Below are 22069 nucleotides of genomic sequence, written 5' to 3'. Positions count from 1 at the left end.
TGATCCCTGTGTATTTACAAGGGTACACACAGTATAAATGACTAGAGAAATGCTCTGGCAGTTTGTCCATATGTATCTGTCTGTAATGAATTGATGCATTAGCTCATATAACTTCCTCACTCATGACCACAGAGGACTTGAAAAGACAACTACCTCTGTAAAATCAATATTGTGAACAAACGTGTATAAAATGTATAGATTGTAGATCCTGGTTATGATATGTTGAAAGTCACATGTTTGGGAACCTGAGGATTACCAATGACGGCCGTGGGAGTGACCTGATCTAGATGATGAAAATGTTTCCATAGACGGATTTCCCATAAGCTGATCAGCTGAATTTCATCTCTCTGTGTCACAGTGTGTTCACGTGTTCACTCTGTATGGCGTCCCACAGTTTAATGTGTGGTGCACAGTCAGGGTAATATGACACGATGGAGGTGAAGCTGACCTCAAGCTTTTTTCTCCCGTTTCTTTTTGGATGACAAGGTGACTGTTTCACCACAAATAGCTCAAAATGGAAATCTGTCCTCCATCATCTTATTAATTCAACCTCAACTTTCTAATAAATATCCTGGGGTCTTTTCACTCCATTGTTCTCCCTTATCCTCCAATCTAGATTAAAAGCAGCACAAGACTGCTTTTATATTTGACATATATGAACTGTGTGTGTTTTTGTTGGCACGTGTGTCTGTAATTGGGAACACGTTTGTCTGTTTATTCAAAACGGAGAGAAATGGATAAAACCTACAGCAAAAGAAAAAAACTAATAAACAACAACGACTCCATTTCTGCCCACTGTCCAGAAACGAAGCCAAAATATCCCACATACAAGCGTTGCTGTTCAAACCAACCAATCATCACGTTTCCCTCTGTTTATTATAGCATCAAAGAAAACCAAAACTTACCAAAAAAGATTTTCTATATACAGTATATATACAGCACATGAAACAGCATGATACAGATATAGAAATGGCTGAACTGACGTATCGTGTGTGTTTTTTCAGACGAACATCGGCAGCATCCTGGCGGCCGTCAACCCCTACAAGCAGGTCCCCGCCATGTACGACCCAGAGCGGGTGGACCTCTACTCCAAGCACCACCTCGGGGAGCTGCCGCCACACATCTTCGCCGTGGCCAACGAATGCTACCGCTGCATCTGGAAACGCCCCGACAGCCAGTGCGTCCTCATCAGGTGAGTTCACACTGTCGCTGGGATTCCTGCCTCGCGGCCTCATGTCGGTCCATAGCGGTTCCATCCATCTTGTTTCTGTACAGTGTGTGTTTGGACTGGTTAGACTCTCAGGGGATTGCAGCCAATCCCAGCATGCACCGGACTACAGGGAGGTTCCATTCTTCTTACTGCCCTACTTACCTGGACTTGTACTTATATTTATTATACTTTATCATGAGGTCGTAGCACACACGCTGAAATTGGCGCTGAAAAGATAAGACTCTTATGTTGGTGATAAGACTAATTTAATAAGACCACAAACTTCCAGAATATGGTGAAGAAACACATAATAACAGGTATGAACTGTTACAGTCGTTGTGACACTCCTGACTTATTCAGACCTACAAATCAAGCACAGAGAGCAAATTATGAAATTTGAATCTTGCTCAACATGACCTGCTCCTCAGTGAAGCTGGTCGATTTAGCCGCTCCTGCCTTCAACTCACTGGGTCGTGTTTGAGATGGACTGGGAGCTAATGAGCGTATCAGACCTCAGCATCAATTACACAAGTCAGGACGAGGATGTGGGAATGTCACAGAAGGTCACAGTGCATTTAATTGAATGGGGTTGCGTGTGTGTGTGTGTGTGTGTGTGTGTGTGTGTGTGTGTGTGTGTGCGTTCTCCAGTGGTGAATCGGGCGCAGGGAAGACGGAGAGCACTAAACTGTTGCTGCAGTTCCTGTCGGTGATGAGCCAGAAATCCGGAGGAACTCCTGCTACAGAGAAAACCACACGTGTGGAGCAGGCCATCGTCCAGAGCAGGTAAACACAGAAGAAGTGATGAAGACAGTTTCTTTCCTCTGACATAAGCATGTTTACTTCAAAATTCACTATATTAAGCCTCAAATCTTTAAGGAAAAGTCCAAGTAGAGTGACTTTTAAACCAATATATTTTTTATTATCAATTTACCTGGTTATTGTTGATGTTATTGATTGATAATGCTTTCATTGTTGTTTTACATGGATACTCACAGAATTATGAAAATTATAATTCAATTCTGTTTGCATGGAATCTAGATTTGTTTTGTATATCCATTAAACGAGTGGGTGTAGTTATTACAAATGCAATTGGGTGTAGCCCTGCACATTATTCTATTGTTCCAAATTGTAGCAGTTCAAAGAGTCTTTTGGGAGCAGACTTGAGATCCCAAGTCTCAAAGCTGCCCCTGAGCAAGACCACATCCTGTGAGAGTAAGCATCGTTTGAATCGGGCATTTAGTGATGTGTGTAATTGTGCTGATATGAAGCATGAAAAAGAGAAACAGCAAGCTTCATGAGTCTTTCTAGATAAGTAAAGGTCAGTCACAATGTTGCTTTAGGAGAAATGCAATCTTTGGTGGATTATATTCTAAATATCACAAACAGCAGATGACATTAACCTCAGGTTTTCTGTGACATGTTCCCTTCAGTCCCATCATGGAAGCGTTCGGAAACGCAAAGACCGTTTACAACAACAACTCCAGTCGCTTCGGGAAGTTCATCCAGCTTCACTTCTCTGAGTGCGGCAACATCCAGGGAGGCTGCGTCATCGACTGTATCCTCATTCATACTCCAAATAAGATTATAGTTATCAGATGTATTTTTTTATATACAGACTAAAAGGATCATACAAAGCTTTGACAAGGCAGCTCAGGATTGATTGTTGTTTCCTTGACTCTCCACCCTTCAGATTTATTGGAAAAGGTAACTCTGTCTGGGAATAAGTCCGATGCTGTGGCCTGCACTGGTCATGTTTCAACTTATTACCACTGACCTGTCTGTGTTACATAGTGAATCACAATGAAATGGTAATGGAGGCTTTGCTGCATTGTTTTTGCTGTAGAACCGTGTGGTACGACAGAACCCTGGAGAGAGAAACTACCACATCTTCTACGCTCTGTTGGCGGGAGCTACCAAAGAGCATAAAAGTAAGGAAAGCTCCTAAAACATTTCTTATCTCTAAGAAATGCACTGGAGATAACAATCTAACGGAATTGTGTGTATAATCGCATCATAACTAGATATAAAATCTTGCTTCTCTCCCACTGTCACGCTGACGTTATGAATTTCCCCCGTCAGGCCTCTACTTCCTGGAAGAGCCTGCGGAATCTTTCCACTACCTCAGACAATCAGGATGTCTGAAGGACAAGAGCCTGAATGACAAAGAACTGTTCAACAGCGTCATGGTCAGTTTGTCTTCATTACCGACTGTGACTGTTTCCTGTCGTTGTGAATGCATCCGACCAGCCCCATCACCTGCAGAATTCCCAATATTTGGGACATTGTCTAGAGTTCATGTCGTAAAACAGCCTAAATAGCTTTGTAGTTTTCTGTCCTCTGTCTAGGAGGTAGTTTTTTTCCTTTTGTTCATTGGTTTTCATCAGATGATCTTAGACACAAAAAACAATACAAGTTGTGGATAGTAACCATTGCAGTTTCACGTTTACAGTTAATTATGACACGTTTTTAAAGCTGTCAGTGCCTGATCTCCTCACGTGTGCGTTTCTTGTGCAGGAGGCGCTCAAGGTGTTGGAGTTCTCGGAGGAGGAGATCAGAGACATGTTCAAGCTGCTGTCAGGAGTCCTGCAGCTGGGAAACATCGAGTTCATGACTGCAGGAGGAGCCCAGATCACCACCAAGCAAGGTCTGTGAATGCCTCGTGTAAAGTGAGCATGCAAATGAAAGCTGAGATGGATGATTTAAACATATATAACACATCTTTGTCTGTGTTTCCAGTGGCCACCAATGCCAGTGAGCTGCTGGGCCTGGACACCTTCCAGCTGTCCGAAGTCCTGACTCAGAGATCCATAATCCTCAGAGGAGAGGAAATCTGCTCCCCTCTCACTATAGAGCAGGTATATACATGCACACACGGTTATTCTCCCCCGTATAGAAGTCTCACAGCCTCTTCCTGACATCCTAACCATCCCTCGGGTTTCCCTCTCACCGCTGCAGGCTGTAGATTCCCGGGACTCTGTTGCCATGGCACTATATTCCCAGTGTTTTTCCTGGATCATCCTGAAGATCAATCAGAAAGTCAAAGGGAAGGAAAACTTCAAATCCATCGGCATCCTGGACATCTTCGGCTTCGAGAACTTTCAGGTCAGAACTCTGAGCTGGACTCGGATCTCACTTTACTGTGAGGACTTCAACCCATCAACAGGCTGTTTATAAGAAGTGTTTCCTCTTTACAGGTGAATCGATTCGAGCAGTTTAACATCAACTACGCCAACGAGAAGCTTCAGGAGTACTTTAACAAGCACATCTTCTCTCTGGAGCAGCTGGAGTACAACAGGTGCACTTCAACAGACATCTACAGGACATGTATTCATATTGATTTGAACATTTAAAAGTGTAGAGCACGCAACAACATTAAGTTCAAATATTATTTACACAATGTTTTTCTGTCACCACCACCAATATGTCCCATATATCATTAATTTCTATGCAAAAAAAGACAAGTTTTTTTGTGTCCTTAACAATATCATTTTTTCAGTGATATAAAGTTAAAGAAAAACTGTAAACCACTCGTTCATGCGTGATTGTTTGGGTTTCCTCTCCACAGGGAGGGCGTTCAGTGGGACGCCATCGACTGGATGGACAATGCAGAGTGTCTCGACCTCATAGAGAAAGTAAGAAAGTGCTTTTAAACGTCTTAACACTAAAACTAAACCCAGTATGATCTAATAATGCCTGACTGATGTCTTATCTGAAGTGGAGCTGATTTCATAAAGACGACACAATAACATGAGGCTTTTTTTTCCATCTCTCTCTCAGAAACTGGGTTTACTGGCCCTGGTGAATGAGGAGAGTCGATTCCCCAAAGGAACCGACTTCACTCTGCTGGAAAAGCTGCACAGCCGACACGCTGTACGTTATTTACACTTTTCCACATGAACTTTATGTATTATTCAGACAAATGTTGAGCTGCATTGCTGCCGTTGAACATCAGATTAAATATGAATGCATATGTTGATCTTTTTCTTGTTTGCTGCAGACAAACCCTTACTATGTGAAGCCCAGACTCGCTGATCATCAGTTTGGTATCAAACATTATGCGGGGGAGGTGAGTTATATAAAACGTAGCCAACACATGGTCCTTTTTATTGTGCACATAAGAAACATTATGATGAACATGTTTCTGTCAGGTCTTGTATGATGCTAAAGGAATCCTGGAGAAGAACAGAGACACCTTCAGAGACGACATCTTAAACATGCTGAAGGACAGCAGGTAGGACGCTCTGACACTCTGTGAGTGAGTAGTCAATTCAGACTGTAATAGAATTTACTAAGTGATAGGTTAATTTAACTACATCTAGAGTCTTTCCAGCTTCATCTTGAACCTTCGATGCAAGTCATTCGACATATTAACATTAAGAACTTTTAAGGGTGCATACCTCTGCCAAGGCTAATGCCATATCTCGCCATGTTAAAGAAAGGGAAACCCGGTCACCCAATCCAATTCATGTTGTCTCTCCTGACATATCCTATCAGCCATAGTCATGTAATCTGTTGTGTTTCTGTGGCTTCCACAGACTGGACTTCATCTATGACTTGTTTGAGAAAGTTGGCAGCAGGAACAACGAGGAGAAGATGGGAACAGCCAGACGTAAACCCACAGTCAGCTCCCAGTTCAGGGTGAGTGATGAATGCAGTTAACGTACATGTAGAAGCATTTGTAATTAAATTCAGGAGAAGAGCTCTAAGACTTCCTCTCTTCCCCGTCTCCTCAGGACTCCCTCCATGCTCTCATGGCCCTTCTGAGTGTGTCCAACCCTTTCTTCATCCGCTGCATTAAACCCAACATGGAGAAGGTCGATCTGCTTCTGTCTCACACTCACATGAATACTCTCTCAAAGCACGATCGCATCTTAAATCCTTTTTTATTAAAATGTTATACGTAGAATCCAAATGTGTTCAACCCGGAGGTCGTCCTGAACCAGCTGAGGTATTCTGGGATGCTGGAGACTGTGAAGATCCGTCGTGCCGGGTTCCCCGTCCGCAGAACATTCAAAGAATTTTTCTCCCGGTAAATATCCTAAAATCTGAATTTACCGTTATCTGCTTTTGTTCTTTGTGTGTCTCTGCAAGAGTCTGTTTGCTTCTGAGGACTCGTCTAATCTTTTTCTTCTGCTTAATCTCTCTTGTCTCATCTAGGTATAAGATCATGCTGAAGGAAAAAGTAGCAACAGCTGGAGACGATAAAAAGAGGAGCACAGACATTCTCCTTAAATATGACAAGACCAAAAAGGAGTGGCAGTTCGGCAAGACCAAGGTAATGAGTAGGAGCTTTTGGCAACACCTCCAGACAGGGGTTAGGGTTAGATTCCACTGTAGAGGGGTTGCCTGTAAATCATCCTCCTGGTAACTCCTTAACTCGACTCCACAGGTGTTTTTGAAAGAGTGTCTGGAGCAGCGTTTAGAGAAAGACCGGGATGAAATCCGACGCCAAGCCGCTATGATAGTCCGAGCTCACCTTCTCACTTTCTCTGCCAAGTAAGACCCGTCAGATATGAAATAGTAGAAAAAAAACAAAGTTCCCTCACTCTGTGACACTGTGTCCCATGTCGACGCCTGCTCTGTCCACAGGAAGCACTTCAAGCGTGTGCGTGCCGGCGTCCTCACCCTCCAGAAACACTTCAGAAAGCACCTCCAGCGCAGGCGATTCGTGAAGCAGCGCAAGGCGGCCCTGGTGCTGCAGAAACACAGGCGAGGTCAGGTGGCGCGCACTCGTGTTCGGAAACTCAAAGAGGAGAAGAGGAAGAGGGAGGAAGCGCAGAGGAAGAAGGAGGCGGGGGAGGAGGACAAGAAGTCAGTTGGTGAAGGGAAGCAGGAAGAAGAGGCTGAAGGATCTGAGGACAAAGCGGCAGAGGCAAGTGCTGAATCTTCATGCTCTCAGGGATAATACAGCTCTTTGTGCTTCCTTTGATTTTCAGAATAAAGCAAATAAGGCTTGAAATGTCCCTTTCTCCGTCTCTTCTCGTCTCTTCTCGTCTTTAGGAAGACACCCGGCAGATGGAAGAGATCCTGCAGCTGGAGCGGGAGATCGAGCGCCTGCAGAAGAAGAGAGAGGACGAGGTGTCGCAGCTATGTGAGTCCTCCAAACAGGAACTGCAGATGCGGCGCGACGCTGAGATCAAACGGATGAAGAAGGAGGCGTCTCGAAAGGCCACGGAGCTCCTCGACCTCCTGAACTTCGGGGGCGTGGATCCTTCGCTGGCAGGGGCCGGAGCGAAGCCTGCTGCCGAGGCCAAGTCTCCCAACGGTGCAAGTGCAGCTCCAGGTGCATCCAAAGAGGAGGAGGTAGACGAGGGCTTCCACGCCGAGGAGGAGTGCATCCCTCTCCCTGACTTCCCTCCTCCTGCGGAGACAGATGCTCCCTTGGATCAGGACATGTTTGCCCAACTTCCTCCTCCACCACCTGCCTTCGCTGAGGGGACAGTTCCTCCTGCACCACCTCCTCCACCTCCTCTACCCACAGATGATGTTCTTGCTGATGGCATTCCTCCCCCTCCGCCTCTCTCACCACCTGGAGATGACTCCATCGTCCCTCCAGCTCCACCACCACCAGCACACCGACCTCCCTCGGGAGAAGAGGAAAAGAAGGAGGCGGCCAAGGGGGAGTCGGAAAGGAAGGTCAGCATGGTGGAGAGCCTGGACGGCGAGGAGCCCATCTACAGCATGCCGGCCGACACAGAGTCAGATTATGACCAGGAGGAGGAGGAGGGCTCCGTCACGGCCGGAGACGACAGCTCCGTGTCCGGCAGCAACAGAGGAAGCGCCGCCCCGGCAGACGAGGAGCACCCGAGGAAGTCGACGTGCACCAACGCCAGCATCGAGTCCTACAGAGGCAGCTCCGACTCTGTGAGGAGACACACTTACACGCATCCTCACACGCGTGCACGCAGACATGTATGAACATCTCTGCAGTGAAAATTTAACTTTTTATTTTAAATCTGACCCAGTATTTTGATAGATGGAAGAAAAAAGTATTCTTCTTCTTCTTCTTCTTCTTCTTCTTCTTCTTCTTCTTCTTCTTCTTCTTCTTCTTCTTCTGAGTCATTATTCTAATTGTTATTGATGCTATTGTTGCAGTACGCTGACAGTGATGATGAGCATGATGGGATGATGGACACTGATGAAGAAGTGACAAATGGCCGAGTGTTGTTGCTTAATGGAAACGGTCCTCCGTATTTCCACGGCTACCTCTACATGAAGGGTGAGAGCATATTATCTAATATTCACTACTTGAAAAGAACAATTGCTGTTTTTTATTTGAAATTAAACCTCTTTTTTTCATTTGACACTTAATTTGCTCGCTCAGCTGGCCTGATGATCCCGTGGCGGAGGCGCTGGTGTGTGTTGAAGGACGAAACCTTCATGTGGTTCCGCTCCAAACAAGAGTCGCTGAAGTCCGGCTGGCTCTACAAGAAGGGAGGAGGCCTCTCCACTCTCTCACGGAGGTTGTTGTAGTTGTTACTGAGTGAAGCCTGCATGCTAACAGCATGAAACCACGACTCTGCAGGAAGTGAACAGTAGAAGCTGATGCAAAGCTCTCAGTTGAATTATTATGTTATCGTCTAACCTCTAAAAACGTCACCCTTTAATACTGAAATGTGTAAAAACTTCACCTAAGATCACTTATCTTCCTCTATAAAAGTGCATGATAGTGTTCATACTGCATGAATTTAGCAGTTTAACTAGCAGGTGCATGTTCGTAAAAAACCTTCTCAGTAGCTTAAGTGACACAAGGTTGTTGTATATGAATCAGTTAATCCAGTATTTGTTAATCCAGTGTTTGAGTCTCTAACTTGAAGCTTTAAACCCTCTGCAGTACTGGAAAACTACAATATCCCAGTCAAACTGATGTACTTTGAATCTTTTGAAATACATTTAGAGCAAAGGTCAGTGATTTGGTAATGTGAGGAACACTGTTGACGGCAAAGGGAAAATGGCAGGGTTAGTTTTAAAGGAAAAAGCAAATTACTATTATTCATTTTTTATATTGCACTAATATAGATATTCAGAAGAGCTACCATCCCCCTCAGATGCAGGTTAAAGGAATTCAAATAGAACTTGACCCTAAAATGTGCACATTTCATTTAGAGTCAATGCAGATAAACCTGTCTGATGTGTGTAGTGTGTGTTTGTGTTATCTTGGACGTTAGTTTCATTGAGTTTTGTTTTTACCTCAGAAACTGGAAGATGCGCTGGTTTGTACTGAGGGACAATAAACTGATGTACTACGAGAACGACAGCGAGGAGAAGCTGAAGGGAACCATCGACATCCGGGCTGCAAAGTGAGATTCAGAAAAAAACACTTTGCATTTTCATTACGTCTTTGTTTTCTGGACAACAGCTCCAATGGTATCCTACTTGTGTGTGTGTCTGTGTGTTTGCAGGGAGATCATGGATAACCATGAAAAGGAGAACGCTCTGAACATCGTGACGGACGAGCGGACCTATCAGGTGTTTGCTGAGTCACCAGAGGATGCAAGGTGCCTTAGAGACTTATCTCACTGTGCAAAAAACAGCAACACATTATATCTGAGATTCATTTCTATAACCTGTGATACGTTTGTCTGTGTGTGTGTGTGTGTGTGTGTGCAGTGGCTGGTTTAATATCTTCAGTAAGGTGCGTGTGTGCACTCCGGAGCAGCTGATGGAGATGTCCCATGAACAGGCCAACCCAAAGAACGCTGTGGTCAGTCTCTAAACATGTGACCCCCATTGATTTCTTATGTGTACTTACATTATTCTTCACTTAGGATTGCAAAACACTATGAATCACGTTTGTAATCACTGACCTAAGCATTGAAGACATTTTTTTCCTCTCCATCCTCAGGGAACTCTTGACGTTGGGCTGATCGACTCAGTTTGTGCATCAGACAACCCTGATCGGTAAGATATCAAAGAATTATCAAACAGAAGAGAAATGCTGAGTAACAGGATTAGCACAACTCTTTCAAAGTCACTTAATTTAATCTTTTTTGATATTTAGTGGCAATGACAATATCCACGTACATCTTGTATTTCAAAATAAAACATTTTTAATAAATGTGAATCCGCTGCTGATTGACATAAAACTAGTTATTATTTAAACACACTCTTACTCTTTTTGTTCTTTTAATGGATTTGAACACGTGACACAGACCTTCTCCCCTTGAGTTTCTGATAACTGTCAAGTAAATGCCAATCGCTGCAACCAACTTATTTATGCAACCCAGAAAATATAAATGTTTTCAAAAGTTTTTTTTATCGTCCCTTTTCAGGCCCAACTCTTTTGTCATCATCACTGCAAATCGTGTGATCCACTGCAACAGCGACACGCCAGAGGAGATGCACCACTGGATCAGTCTGCTGCAGAAACCAAAAGGAGACGCCAGGATCGACGGACAGGAGTTCCTCGTCAGAGGTGGGAAAATATCATCTTTGGGACATTTATAAGCTTAAATTCATTATTAAATTCATTATTTACAGTGAGATGTCATTACTTATCATAGGAACAAGTAAATATTTTTTTTAAATATTTGGAGAGGCGGTGGACTAGAGGCAGAAACTTGGACTATTGGCAGAAAAGGTCTCTGGTTCATCTCTGGTTCGACTCCACGGAGAGACAACAAAAGACGAACCTGGATTGATCTGTCCAAAAATCCAAGAGTCTCCCTACCCTGTCTAGTGCCCCTGAGCAAGGCACCTTACTCCCCCAACATCTGCTCCCCGAGCGCCGTACATGGTCGCTCACTGCTCTGTGTGTCCTGCACCAGATGGGTCAAAAGCAGAGATTAAGTTTCCCTACCTGCATGAGTGTGCCTTTGCATGACTGTGCATGTGTTTGGGACGAATAAATGCATCTTAATCTTAATCTAATCTTAATCTTAATCTTAAATAAGCAACAGAACATGTCAATTACAGTGATAATCGCTATATAAAATGGTGTCACACCAAGTGGGTTACCAGGAAAATTAGATAGTTGGTTTGACTGATTCATAAGAATTTGTTTACTCCCTAATATAGGTATTGGCATTGGCTCCTTAAAATCCACATGGGTCGGGCTGTACCTATTGCCTTCTCCTGCTGTCACTGTTACTGTAATGTGTCTCTCCTCCTGTGCTCTCCTCATCGTTCAGGTTGGCTGCAGAAGGAGATGAAGACGAACGCTAAGAGCACCTCCCTGAAGCTGAAGAAACGCTGGTTTGTTTTGACCCACAACTCGCTGGATTACTACAAGAGCTCCGAGCGAAACTCCTCCAAGATGGGAACTCTGGTCCTTAACTCCCTCTGCTCCATCATTCAGCCGGATGAGCGAGTGCACCGGGAGACAGGTGAGGATGAACAGAAAAGGAGGAGAGGGCAAGTTTAATCAGGGATTAGACCGAGGAGGTGAGGAGAGACATGTGCAGTTATGAAAAATGTACCAGGGGCTGGATTTGAAACCACTAAATTACAGAGAAAAATCACTGATAGAAAACCTGCTTCTCATCCCCTTAGTGTCAACATTTAATAAGTGTAGAAGCTGATAGAGATGTTTTTTTACAGGTTACTGGAACATCATAGTGTACGGGAGGAAACATTCTTACCGCCTCTACACCAAGATGCTGAATGAGGCCATGAGGTGGACGGCTGCCATACAGGGAGTCGTCGACACTAAGACGCCCATCGAGACTCCAACACTGCAGCTCATCAGAGACATCAAGGTAAAACACACAGCCGCAGTGAGAGAGCGTGTTATAAGTCGTGAACAAGGAAACTTGTATTGAACCTGCTTGTGTGTCCTCAGGAGAACAGTGTGAACCCAGACATCGTGGAGCAGATGTACAGGAGAAACCCCATCCTCAGATACACACAGCATCCTCTGCACTCCCCTCTACTGCCGCTGCCCTACGGAGAGGTCACCAGCCGTAAGTGAAACGGACTGACAACAACCTTTTCCTTTCTCTTTCTCATCATCTTCTTATATCCCAAATTAGTTGTGTCTTCATTCAAAGGCTGTGTACTCTGGAGTGGATGGTCTAGGTGGTCTTTGCAGTACACTGTTTGTGTTTCTTTGTGCAGTTCACAGGCAGCAGGGTTACGCCAGCCTGCAGGACGAGGCCGTGCGAGTGTTCAACTCGCTGCAGGAGATGGAGACTCTGGCAGACACGGTGCCCATCATCCAGGGCATCCTGCAGACCTGCCAGGACCTGCGGCCTCTCAGGGATGAGGTTGTGTGTCTTATATTTATAAAAAATAATTTTAGATAGTTTTACTTCTCATAGAAAAAACAGCAAAAAATGGAGAAGGGTTTATGATGGCATTAGATTTTGGGGTTGTCATGTCAAATTTCGGACAAACGATGAACTGATTTGATTTGGTGATCCAGGGTGAAAGGTCAAGGTCACTGTGGCCTCTAGTTCTTGTGACTGTGACATTTCAGATACACCATTGGGGAATTTCAATACATTTAGCTCAAATATTCAGTCAGACTCGCAGATTAATGGATTCGATTTGGGTGTGTAAGGAAAAATGTCAAGCCGGCTTCAGAAATAATTTTTTTGGCCTCTAGAACAAGATATCTCAATTTAGCCTTCATGGAATGTCTTAACATTTGGACCAGTTGTCACATGGACTCAAAGATGAATTGAATGGATTCAGTGGTAAAAGGTCACAGTGACGTTGAATGTGTATGGAAACCAATGTATGAAGACAGAAGCTGCATTGGTTGGCGGAACATACAACTGCAGGGCGGTAATTCTAGTTCTATTATAACATCATGATCATGACGATCCGTGTGTCTGTGGTGATTTGTAACTTGGATCTCCTCCATGTTTTCAGGTATATTGTCAGGTGATCAAGCAGACCAATCACGTGTCTCAGCCTAACAGCCCAGCCAATCGAGCACACTGGCACCTGCTCACCTGCATGAGCTGCACCTTCCTACCCAGTCGAGTCATCATCAGATACCTCCGGTTCCACCTCAAGAGGTCAGTGTGTGTATTTCCTCTCTGATGTGTCGCTTATGGAGTGAAAGTGTCATTAATATGTGTGTGGTCCGATTCAGGGTACGCGAGCGCTTCTCCGGCACAGAGATCGAGCGCTACGCCACATTCATCGGGGAATCCTTAAAGAAGACCAAGTCTCGTGAGTTTGTTCCATCCCAGGAAGAGATCGCCGCCCTGCTGGTGAGACAGGAGATGAGCACCACTGTCTACTGCCACGGAGGAGGATCCTGCAAGATCTCCATCAATTCACACACCACAGCTGGAGAGGTGTGCAGCCAACAACAAACATATACACTCACATAAAATCTTCTTTAATGTGTAGTGAGTAATATCCGATATTCACCGCGCCACCATATCAAATAGTGTGTCTAACATTTGGTTCGTTTTTTTCCTTTTATCGTTACAAATTATATAACAAGGACAGTGTTTTCAAGTTAATAAGGTCACTCTCCCTGCTCAAAGACCCCACCTACTGGGTAACTTGTTGCAGAGTATCTGTGTCAGAACCTTGTCAACTCACTACTGGGGTCCCTCAAGGTTCTGTCTTAGGTCCCCTCCTCTTTTCTCGGTAGACCTTTCCTACCTCAGCTACGCAGATGACACTCAATAAATTCTCTCTTTACCACAGTCTGAAACACAGGTAGCAGCACGAATCTCTGCTTGTCTGACTGACATCTCTCAGTGGCTGTCCGCACACCACCTGAAAGTCTATCTTGACAAGACCAAGCTACTTTTCCTTCCAGGGAAGGGCTCTCCCACCCATGACCTTACTTTCACCATCGACAACTCTGTGGTAGCCCCCACCCAGACTGCTTAGAACCTGGGTGTGACACTCAACAGTCAACTCTCCCTTACCGTCACCATTACTTTAACAACCCGCTCGTGTAGATACATGATAAACAACATTAGGAGAATATGGCAGGTTCTGGTCCGGACTCTTGTCATTTCACGCGTAGACTACTGCTTCTCCCTCCTGGCTGGTCTGCCTGCTAGTGCCATCCGACCTCTGCAGCTCATCCAGAATGCAGCAGCTCAGCTGGTCTTAAAACCTACCTAAGTTCTCTGACACTTCTCCTCTTCTCCGCTCCCTTCACTGGTTACCAGTGGCCGCCCGTATCCGCTTCAAGACACTACTACTTGCGTACCGTGCTGCGAACGGATCGCCTTTATCCACAACATGGTTAGACCTCAGCTCGTCCACTCCTCTCTGCATCTGCCAATCGGTTTGCTGCCCCCTCCATGGGACTCCTAGCCACCCAACAAACTCTCGACTGTTAGCTGTCCTATATGTTGGAAACAAGCTCCCCTATGACATCAGGACAGCAGAAAGTCTACTTATCTTCCGCCACAGGCTTAAAAGATGGTCAAAGCCAAGTTGCCCTTGTCTACTGCACTTACATGTAGCACTGTACAAACACTGTAGTTTGGATTTTAGAGAGCTACGGTACTAACATGATTCTTGCTGTTTTGAGTTTGTACCCTCATGGTTGAAAGCACTCATTGGAAGTCGGTTTGAATAAAATCTCAGCTAAATGATATGTTATGTAACATAAAGGTCATATGAATCGATTTTAGAGTAGAAACTAACCAGTGTTCATTTGATGCTCCTGCAGGTTGTGGAGAAGCTGATCAGAGGTTTGGCCATGGAGGAGAGCAAGAACCTGTTCTCCCTGTTTGAGCACAACGCCGTCACAGACCGGGCTCTGGAGAGCAGAGTGATCGTGGCAGACATCCTGGCAAAGTTTGAAAGGTATCTCAGTTCGTTTTCACTGTGGATCAGTAGTTTTAATGTGGTCGCAGCTTAGTTTTGTCATTTAAAGTTTACTTTACAATTTAAATCATTTTCCGAGGCTTTGTGGCCAATTTTCATCCTGCTTTAATCTATAAGATTTGCACTGAGTTCACTGGTTTTGCTGTTTCTTGGTGTTTTGCTGGATGTTTCTGTGTGTTGTTTTCCAGGTTGGCAGGAAGTGAAGAAGAGGAGGAGGAAGGAGAATGGAAACTCTACTTCAAACTCTACTGCTTCTTGGATGTGGAGAGCATGCCCAAAGAGGGAGTGGAGTTTGCCTTCATGTTTGAACAGGTGAGAAAAAAGTAACACTAACTGAGAGTAATAGAAATAATTTCCCTCTAATTAAAGAGAAACACATTTTTCTAAAAACAAATAAGAACACTATGGATTAATACAAAGTTGATTATATTTATCATTATATTTTATTATAATTATACTACATTTCTGACTTGTGTGGACCTTGTATCACACAATAACATTTTGATTTGTTTATGAAATAAATACAAAATAATCATATTTATCCATAATTAAATGACTCCTGTGCCAATTTCTTATTTTTACAGTTTGTTTAACATCTTTTGTCTTCAGGTTTTTAAATAAGGCCACGTTACATTATTTATATTTGTATCAAGACAGAGACACTTCTCATTCTTATTTGAAAAAATAAGGCTATTTAAGTATAATATGATTTGCTCTCTGTTTCTCCGTCAGGCACACGAGTCTCTGATAAGTGGTCACTTCCCGGGGTCAGAGGAGACTTTGCAGCACCTGGCGGCTCTGCGTCTCCAGTATCTCCACGTGGACGCGGCAGGTCGGGCCGGGTGGAGTCTGGGGACTGTCTATCCGATTGGACGTCTCCGCAATCGCATCCTCCACTCCACCAAGCCTGGCGTGGGGGCCGCAGGTGGAGCTGGAGCAGGAGGAGGAGCGGGAGACGGAAAGGGCCTGGTGGGAGGACCAGGAGGTGTCGGCCCCGCGATCGAGAAACGAAAGACCCCAAGCTTTCTGGACGGGTCCCTGAGGAGGAGCTTCAAGACAGGGTCCCTGAAGAAGCAGAAGGTTTTAGAACATTTACTACAAATCCTGAATACCTTGTTGTAAAAAAAAAATACTAACAGATGGCTGATGTGTGTGGTTTCAGGTGGAGGAGGAGCAGATGTTGGAGATGTGGGTGAAGGAGGAGACGTCTGCCACACGGACCAGCGTCCTGGAGAAGTGGACCCGGCTGCAGGGAATGCCGCAGCACCAGGCCATGCTGAAATACATGAGCATCGTTAAGGAGTGGCCCGGATACGGATCGACCCTGTTCGACGTGGAGGTGAGCGAATAAGAAGAGAAGTGGGACTGTGAAAGAAAATCAAAATATTGTCTTTTGAAATCAATTTTTTTTACCTTTCTGCACCCCTCTTCCCCCCCCCCCCCCCCCCCCCAAACCCCATGCAGTGTAAAGAGGGCGGCTTCCCTCATGATCTGTGGTTGAGTGTGAGCGCTGACAACGTGTCAGTTTATAAACGAGGTGAACCCAAACCTCTGGAGACCTTCCAGTACGAACACATCACCTTCTTTGGAACTTCACAGCCCTGCACCTACAAGATCATTGTGGACGAGAGGGAGATTTTCTTTGAGACGCCACTGGTGAGAGCTCATTCTCTTTCTGATTCTTATTATTCTTATTAATCCACATTTGTATTCATATTTGTGTTTGTCCATTTAAACACCGCAATGACTTGTCTGCATTAACCAGAGCACATTCTGGGGCAATTTGAGTACGAGCGAAGGGTTTTGAGTGAAAGCACCAAAAAATGTGAAATCAATAATTCCTGCTCTCAAACTGAAGGACCACACTCTTAAATAAAGAGAGGAAAGACTAATTCATAACGTCCTGAGTGTCACCGCTGTTACCACCGTTTTCGGGTCGCTGTTACCGAGACTCACTCTGTGGTCACATTGTTCTGTTCACCTTCAGCTTTCGGGTCCATTACCTCCACCGTGCTCTGTTACTCTCTCTGGTTTTAACGTTAATCGATACTCGGTAAAACCAACGTAATTTGGTTCAAAAACCCTTAAAAGTATTGAGATCTGTACCAATCTGCTTCACTGAGAAATGAGAGTAGTATTTGAAGATTATTTTCTCAGTTAATCAATTAATTGTTTGTTATATGAAACATTGGAAACCAGTAAGAGGCCAATGGGAATGTTCTGAATATATTGGCATTACTAAATAAACTGATAAATAAAATAGTTGTTCTATAATTTCCTGATGATCGACTGATTGATTAATTATCTAATATCTTTGGTTTTGAACCTTGGTTTTGTCGTAAGTTTCTTTTGACTAATGTTTATAAGCAAAATCGTTCCAAAACCAATGATTCTTGCTGTTTTGAGTTTGTACCCTCATGGTTGAAAGCATTCATTGGAAGTCGGTTTGGATAAAATGTCAGCTAAATGATATGTAATGTAACATAAAGGTCAAGAGATGGCATATCAAAAGAGAAGTTTTAGAGTAAATCAAATCTAAATTCCCGGGGCAAGCAACTTATGACAATGGCGGACCTGACAACAGCTCCCATGATCCCACTCTGCTTCACAATGTCATTAAACTAGGTCTTTTGTTATTGTTTGAGAGACCCAGATAGCGGCCAGAATTACATATCGTACAATAAAGATCCAGTTCTAGATCATGTAAATACATTTTAGAGTAGGAACTAACCAGCAGACGCATTTCCATTAAACTTGGTAGGAGGATGCGGTGTTGGTCAGTAAAGAAAAAAGAATGTCCACATTTTTCCACATTTCTATTGACTTATCTGGAATGTTTAAGGGACTGGTATTCATGATACAAAACAGATTGATATATTTTGTACTCTTTAGGTCGGAGAGATCACCAAGATCATGAGAGCCTACATCAACATGATGGTGAAGAAACGTTGCAGCATCATGTCTGTGACCAGTGTCGGCAGTGCCTGGCTCAGTTGATCGCCAGCAACCAGCCGGAGCCCTCGGTTTGTCCAGTGTTGATCAGATGCCTCGACCTCCTTCGTTGGTTGGTTGGTTTTGGATGGAGGCGGTCGCACCAACCAGCTAAACCTCATGGTGGAGTCGAGAGTGATGTGGAAGAGCGTCAGAAGCATAACAGATGGGGGGAAGTGGACACGGAGACCAAACGCACACTCTCTCCTGGCCTGGGGTTTCACTTGGGACAAGGGAACCGTTTGATAAATGAGCATGACAAAGACTTTCAAATTACATAACCCCCTCCCTCCAGTTGTAGTCCTGCATGTAGGTGTTCAAGCACAATCCAAACTTCTCTCTGCTTTTCATTAACGGACAAACGAACCTCAGAAATTTACAAGCACAACTCAGCCTGTCCCAGGTGCCCCCCCTCTCCCCCCATGCACTGCCAGACAGAAAAAAGCCACACGTCCTCAATTCAGTTCCTTTCTCACCCCTCCTCCCACGTCCAGAGTCTCTCTCTCTTTCTCTTCACGTGTCCTCACTTCCTGTTGCATCCTTATTTGCTGTCGGTGTTTCGTCACGATGCTGAATTCTTGTACTCGCTTGCTTTCTCTCCGTTCTCGTCTTTTTAACCGTGACATCGTCTCGCTTCCACCACTTTGTGACTGAGAAAAAGGACTCCATGATGACCAATCTTCTTCAGGGCTACTCGTCGGTGCCACCGTGTGGCAACAGGAGGTTTATGCAGCCAAATGAAGTGGCTTTAAATATTTCTGAACACTATCAAATCGATGTTATTGAGAAGAGAGAGTGCAGGTTTTGCTTCGGAGGCTCTGTGGTCACGTGACGCAGAGAGTCTGTGCATGGTTAGAGCCTCGCGTGGCTCTATAGAGAGAATATCAAGCAGAATATTATGAGACAAAATGTTTCCCTATCTATGTCTACATATAACACACGCAGCATAAATCTACTGTATATTCACATACATGTAAACATGAACTGATGTATCGTTTTGTACTGTATATCACAATATAAGAGTTATTATTGAATTCCCAGTGGCCACTGCACTGTACAGTATATAGAGGATGCCACACTAAATGCAATGTGACACCTCTCATGTAAGATATGGATAATGAATGGTGTGACCGCTGTGTGTGTGAATCAGATGCCAATACATCCTTCACGGGCTGTGCCATTAATGTGACTCACTCACAGGCTATTGACATTTTACAGTGTTTTTAATGGATTCATCATCAGTGGTGTGGGAGTCGCTTCCGGGACATAAAATATTGTAAATCTGCGTCAGCTCGCTTTACTAAAATGCATAAAAGCTCCAGATTGTCTCTGTTTTCAACAATGTGACTTTTACAACTGGTACTACTCTTATTACTGTACGCCCCCCCCCCCCCCCATCTTAGCCACTCTGAAGTGCTGTGAGTGTGTGTGTGTGTGTGTGAGAGAGAGTGTATTTATGGTGTTATCCAAACTGTTGGAAAAGAAAGGGGAAATGAAATATGAGAAAAGAGAAATAATATTACTGAGTGTATTCCTTGGAAATAAGACGTATTTACATGACTAACCTTTGCAAAGAACGGAGTCGTGCTTGTGACTTAAGGGGAAAGCATGGGCATACAAGGGAGGGTTTAGGGGTTATTTATTTCTTATTGTACCGTGTGTATTGCAGTGGGTGTGTTTGGGAGGATAACGTGTTGACAATGTACTGGAATTCTTTTTTATTTGCGTCTCAGTGGAAACAAGGGAACAGATAAAGACACTGTGAGGAACCGGGATCAGAAATGGTTCATTGTACACTGGGAATGCTGAGAGTCATCACTGCTCTGTGTGTATGTGCGTGGGTTTTTCTCGGGACTGAAAGTGAAGTCACTGCTCCGTCAGCATCACCTGACAATGTGTCACTGCAGGTATACAGCAGCATCCCTTGTGTGGGACACCTCCAGAGGACAAAGTGCACAACAACTATACACGAAGGAATACATGAGTAACACAGAAACATAACACAATCCAATAAACTGTCAGATTAGGTTGAGCTAAAGGTTATGAACTAGTTTTCAGAAACAATAAGGATTTAAATCTTTCCCCCGAAAATGTGTTCTTGCTTCTGAAGTTGAAGTCGTCTTTTGTATATCTGCAGTGCAAACCAAGGCCTTTAGAAATACTGAGCTCTGTGTTTTTTATGTTCCTGTGGCCCTGACTACACACACACACACACACACACACACAACCCACTGGGATCCTGCCTATAGAGTTAGAATAAACAGAACTCACTCTGAGGTTCCAGTTTGAACTTTTGGTGGTTTTAGTTTCGACTAAAATCAGTGCCAAACTCTGAGAAAGTAAAAAGAAAAAAATATTTATAAATAAGCCATATAATTACAGAGGAACCCGTAGCTGACTGTTCTTATTATTCTACACCTCTGGTTCTGTCTGTCACTGATATTACACTGAGGAGGAGGAAGTTGCCCTGCAGTCGCTGGAGTGGGATCAGTGGAACACACAGATCACAAATCTGTCTGGAAGGGCAACTTCACCACAAAGGGTCCTGTTATCAGCCGCAGGCGGCCAGAGTGGGGCCCGTTCTCATGTGAAGCTATTTATCATCATTACATAGTCAAATATTGTGTTTGTTTGAGCAAAAAAAAAAGAGAAAGAGAGAGATATGTGTGTTGTTCTTTTTTATTTGTAACTGGCTTTACAAGATTATGCTTTAATAAATTATTGGAAATTGTCCTCTAATAATTTGTTTGTGGATTTATTTTGACACACACAGGCCGAAGAAGCAGGATGATGGTAACTGTATTTACTTAAATACTTTGAAATGCTTGTATTTTAACAGTATTTCCCTTTTTAAACGTCTTCATACTTTCACTTTTATACTTTTACAGTGGACATTTTGTACATTTAGCTCCAAATGAACACCGAACAATATAATCTACAGACATAATATGTTCTTATCTAACTCAAAGTCTTCTTTGCTTTGACATTCATCATCTCCTACACCCTCAGTGAGATTTCTATAGGGGCCACCTGGCAATAAAAATACTCAAGAGTATTTAAAATAGTTCAAACCAACTCCACCTTGATGGGATATGGTGAAGTGACTGTTTATATAGTGGTGCTTCAGTTTTATTGACCATTCACCAAAGTGCCTTTCAGTGCAAATCCTATTCATGTACTCGTTCATACAGCACTTCTGTAAACGGCAAATTTATATCAAGCAAGATTCAGACACTATCAGGGGCAATTTGACTTACAACATTCTATATATATGCATATATACAGTATGTGTAAATAATGCACAGTATACACAAATGTGCATCCATCATGCTATGCCATCACACTCTAGTAGTATGTATCTCTTGCCCTCGGAATTTAGAGGTTTATATTATACATATTTTCTGTATTTTTATAAAATTGTATTGCCTATTTTATACTTTCCTGTGTACTTAGTTTAAACCTGCTAACAATCATATCATAACTCGTACTTTTGAGATACTTATTTTATATCTTCGGCCCAGTGTTGTGCAAGTTCACTACTCTCATGAACTAGTTCAAAGTTCAGTTCATACAAGTAAACATGAAAAGTTCACGTTCATAGTTCACCATTTAAATTCTGAACTAGTTCATATTTCAGTTCATTTCATAGTTTTAAGGTGGAAAGTGAGAATGAAAGACTTAACCTGTTAAATAAAACCTTATTGCCTTTACTGTCGGAATGTTTAACCAGCGCGGAGAAATGATGATGAAATGTAATAAAAAAAATTTAAAAAAAAATTTTTAATTAAAAAATTAAATTAAATTAAATATATATATTTTTTAATTCAATTAAATGGGGGGGGGGGGGAAACTGCGCGCGCAGAAGCCTTCTGCGCAGGATGTGCGCAGTGGGCTTCTGCGCACGTCCTGCGCAGAAGCCCACTGCGCACGAGCCCACTGCGCACATTCTGCGCAGAGGCCTACTGCGCACGTTCTGCGCAGAAGCCCATTGCGCACATTCTGCGCAGAAGCCCAATGCGCAGGAATTGCGCGCGCAGCTTTTTTTTTATTTATTTTTTTTTTAATTAAGTTTTTTCCTGTTTCTATATTTAATTAATTGAAATTAACATAGTGTAA

General features: G+C 43.6%; 1 protein-coding gene across 1 annotated transcript in view; it reads left to right on the top strand.

The window, feature by feature from the left end:
* The window catches only part of myo10l1 (myosin X, like 1), a 48179-nt gene extending 29845 nt beyond the window's left edge, over positions 1–18334 (top strand). Inside the window, exons 4-43 of the mRNA XM_053434815.1 lie at positions 1005–1192; positions 1859–1993; positions 2641–2765; positions 2901–2914; positions 3054–3138; positions 3290–3396; positions 3725–3854; positions 3947–4065; positions 4166–4312; positions 4405–4505; positions 4776–4842; positions 4988–5080; positions 5208–5276; positions 5359–5441; positions 5746–5848; positions 5944–6024; positions 6115–6239; positions 6368–6485; positions 6600–6706; positions 6800–7073; positions 7211–8074; positions 8306–8429; positions 8535–8676; positions 9406–9510; positions 9613–9708; positions 9821–9914; positions 10056–10111; positions 10483–10625; positions 11341–11535; positions 11750–11907; positions 11991–12111; positions 12266–12414; positions 13025–13173; positions 13251–13458; positions 14805–14941; positions 15151–15274; positions 15695–16042; positions 16125–16301; positions 16427–16618; positions 17855–18334. Of these exons, the coding sequence (XP_053290790.1) occupies positions 1005–1192; positions 1859–1993; positions 2641–2765; positions 2901–2914; positions 3054–3138; positions 3290–3396; positions 3725–3854; positions 3947–4065; positions 4166–4312; positions 4405–4505; positions 4776–4842; positions 4988–5080; positions 5208–5276; positions 5359–5441; positions 5746–5848; positions 5944–6024; positions 6115–6239; positions 6368–6485; positions 6600–6706; positions 6800–7073; positions 7211–8074; positions 8306–8429; positions 8535–8676; positions 9406–9510; positions 9613–9708; positions 9821–9914; positions 10056–10111; positions 10483–10625; positions 11341–11535; positions 11750–11907; positions 11991–12111; positions 12266–12414; positions 13025–13173; positions 13251–13458; positions 14805–14941; positions 15151–15274; positions 15695–16042; positions 16125–16301; positions 16427–16618; positions 17855–17959 (5958 nt within the window). The 3' untranslated portion in view covers positions 17960–18334. The remainder of the gene's footprint in view (positions 1–1004; positions 1193–1858; positions 1994–2640; positions 2766–2900; positions 2915–3053; positions 3139–3289; positions 3397–3724; positions 3855–3946; positions 4066–4165; positions 4313–4404; positions 4506–4775; positions 4843–4987; positions 5081–5207; positions 5277–5358; positions 5442–5745; positions 5849–5943; positions 6025–6114; positions 6240–6367; positions 6486–6599; positions 6707–6799; positions 7074–7210; positions 8075–8305; positions 8430–8534; positions 8677–9405; positions 9511–9612; positions 9709–9820; positions 9915–10055; positions 10112–10482; positions 10626–11340; positions 11536–11749; positions 11908–11990; positions 12112–12265; positions 12415–13024; positions 13174–13250; positions 13459–14804; positions 14942–15150; positions 15275–15694; positions 16043–16124; positions 16302–16426; positions 16619–17854) is intronic.
* The last annotated feature ends 3735 nt before the right edge of the window (positions 18335–22069 follow it).

This window comes from Pleuronectes platessa, chromosome 11, assembly GCF_947347685.1.
Source record: "Pleuronectes platessa chromosome 11, fPlePla1.1, whole genome shotgun sequence".
Taxonomy (NCBI): Eukaryota; Metazoa; Chordata; class Actinopteri; order Pleuronectiformes; family Pleuronectidae; genus Pleuronectes; species Pleuronectes platessa.
The sequence above is the reverse complement of the archived record's forward strand: the minus strand, read 5'-3'. Positions and strand labels throughout refer to the sequence as shown.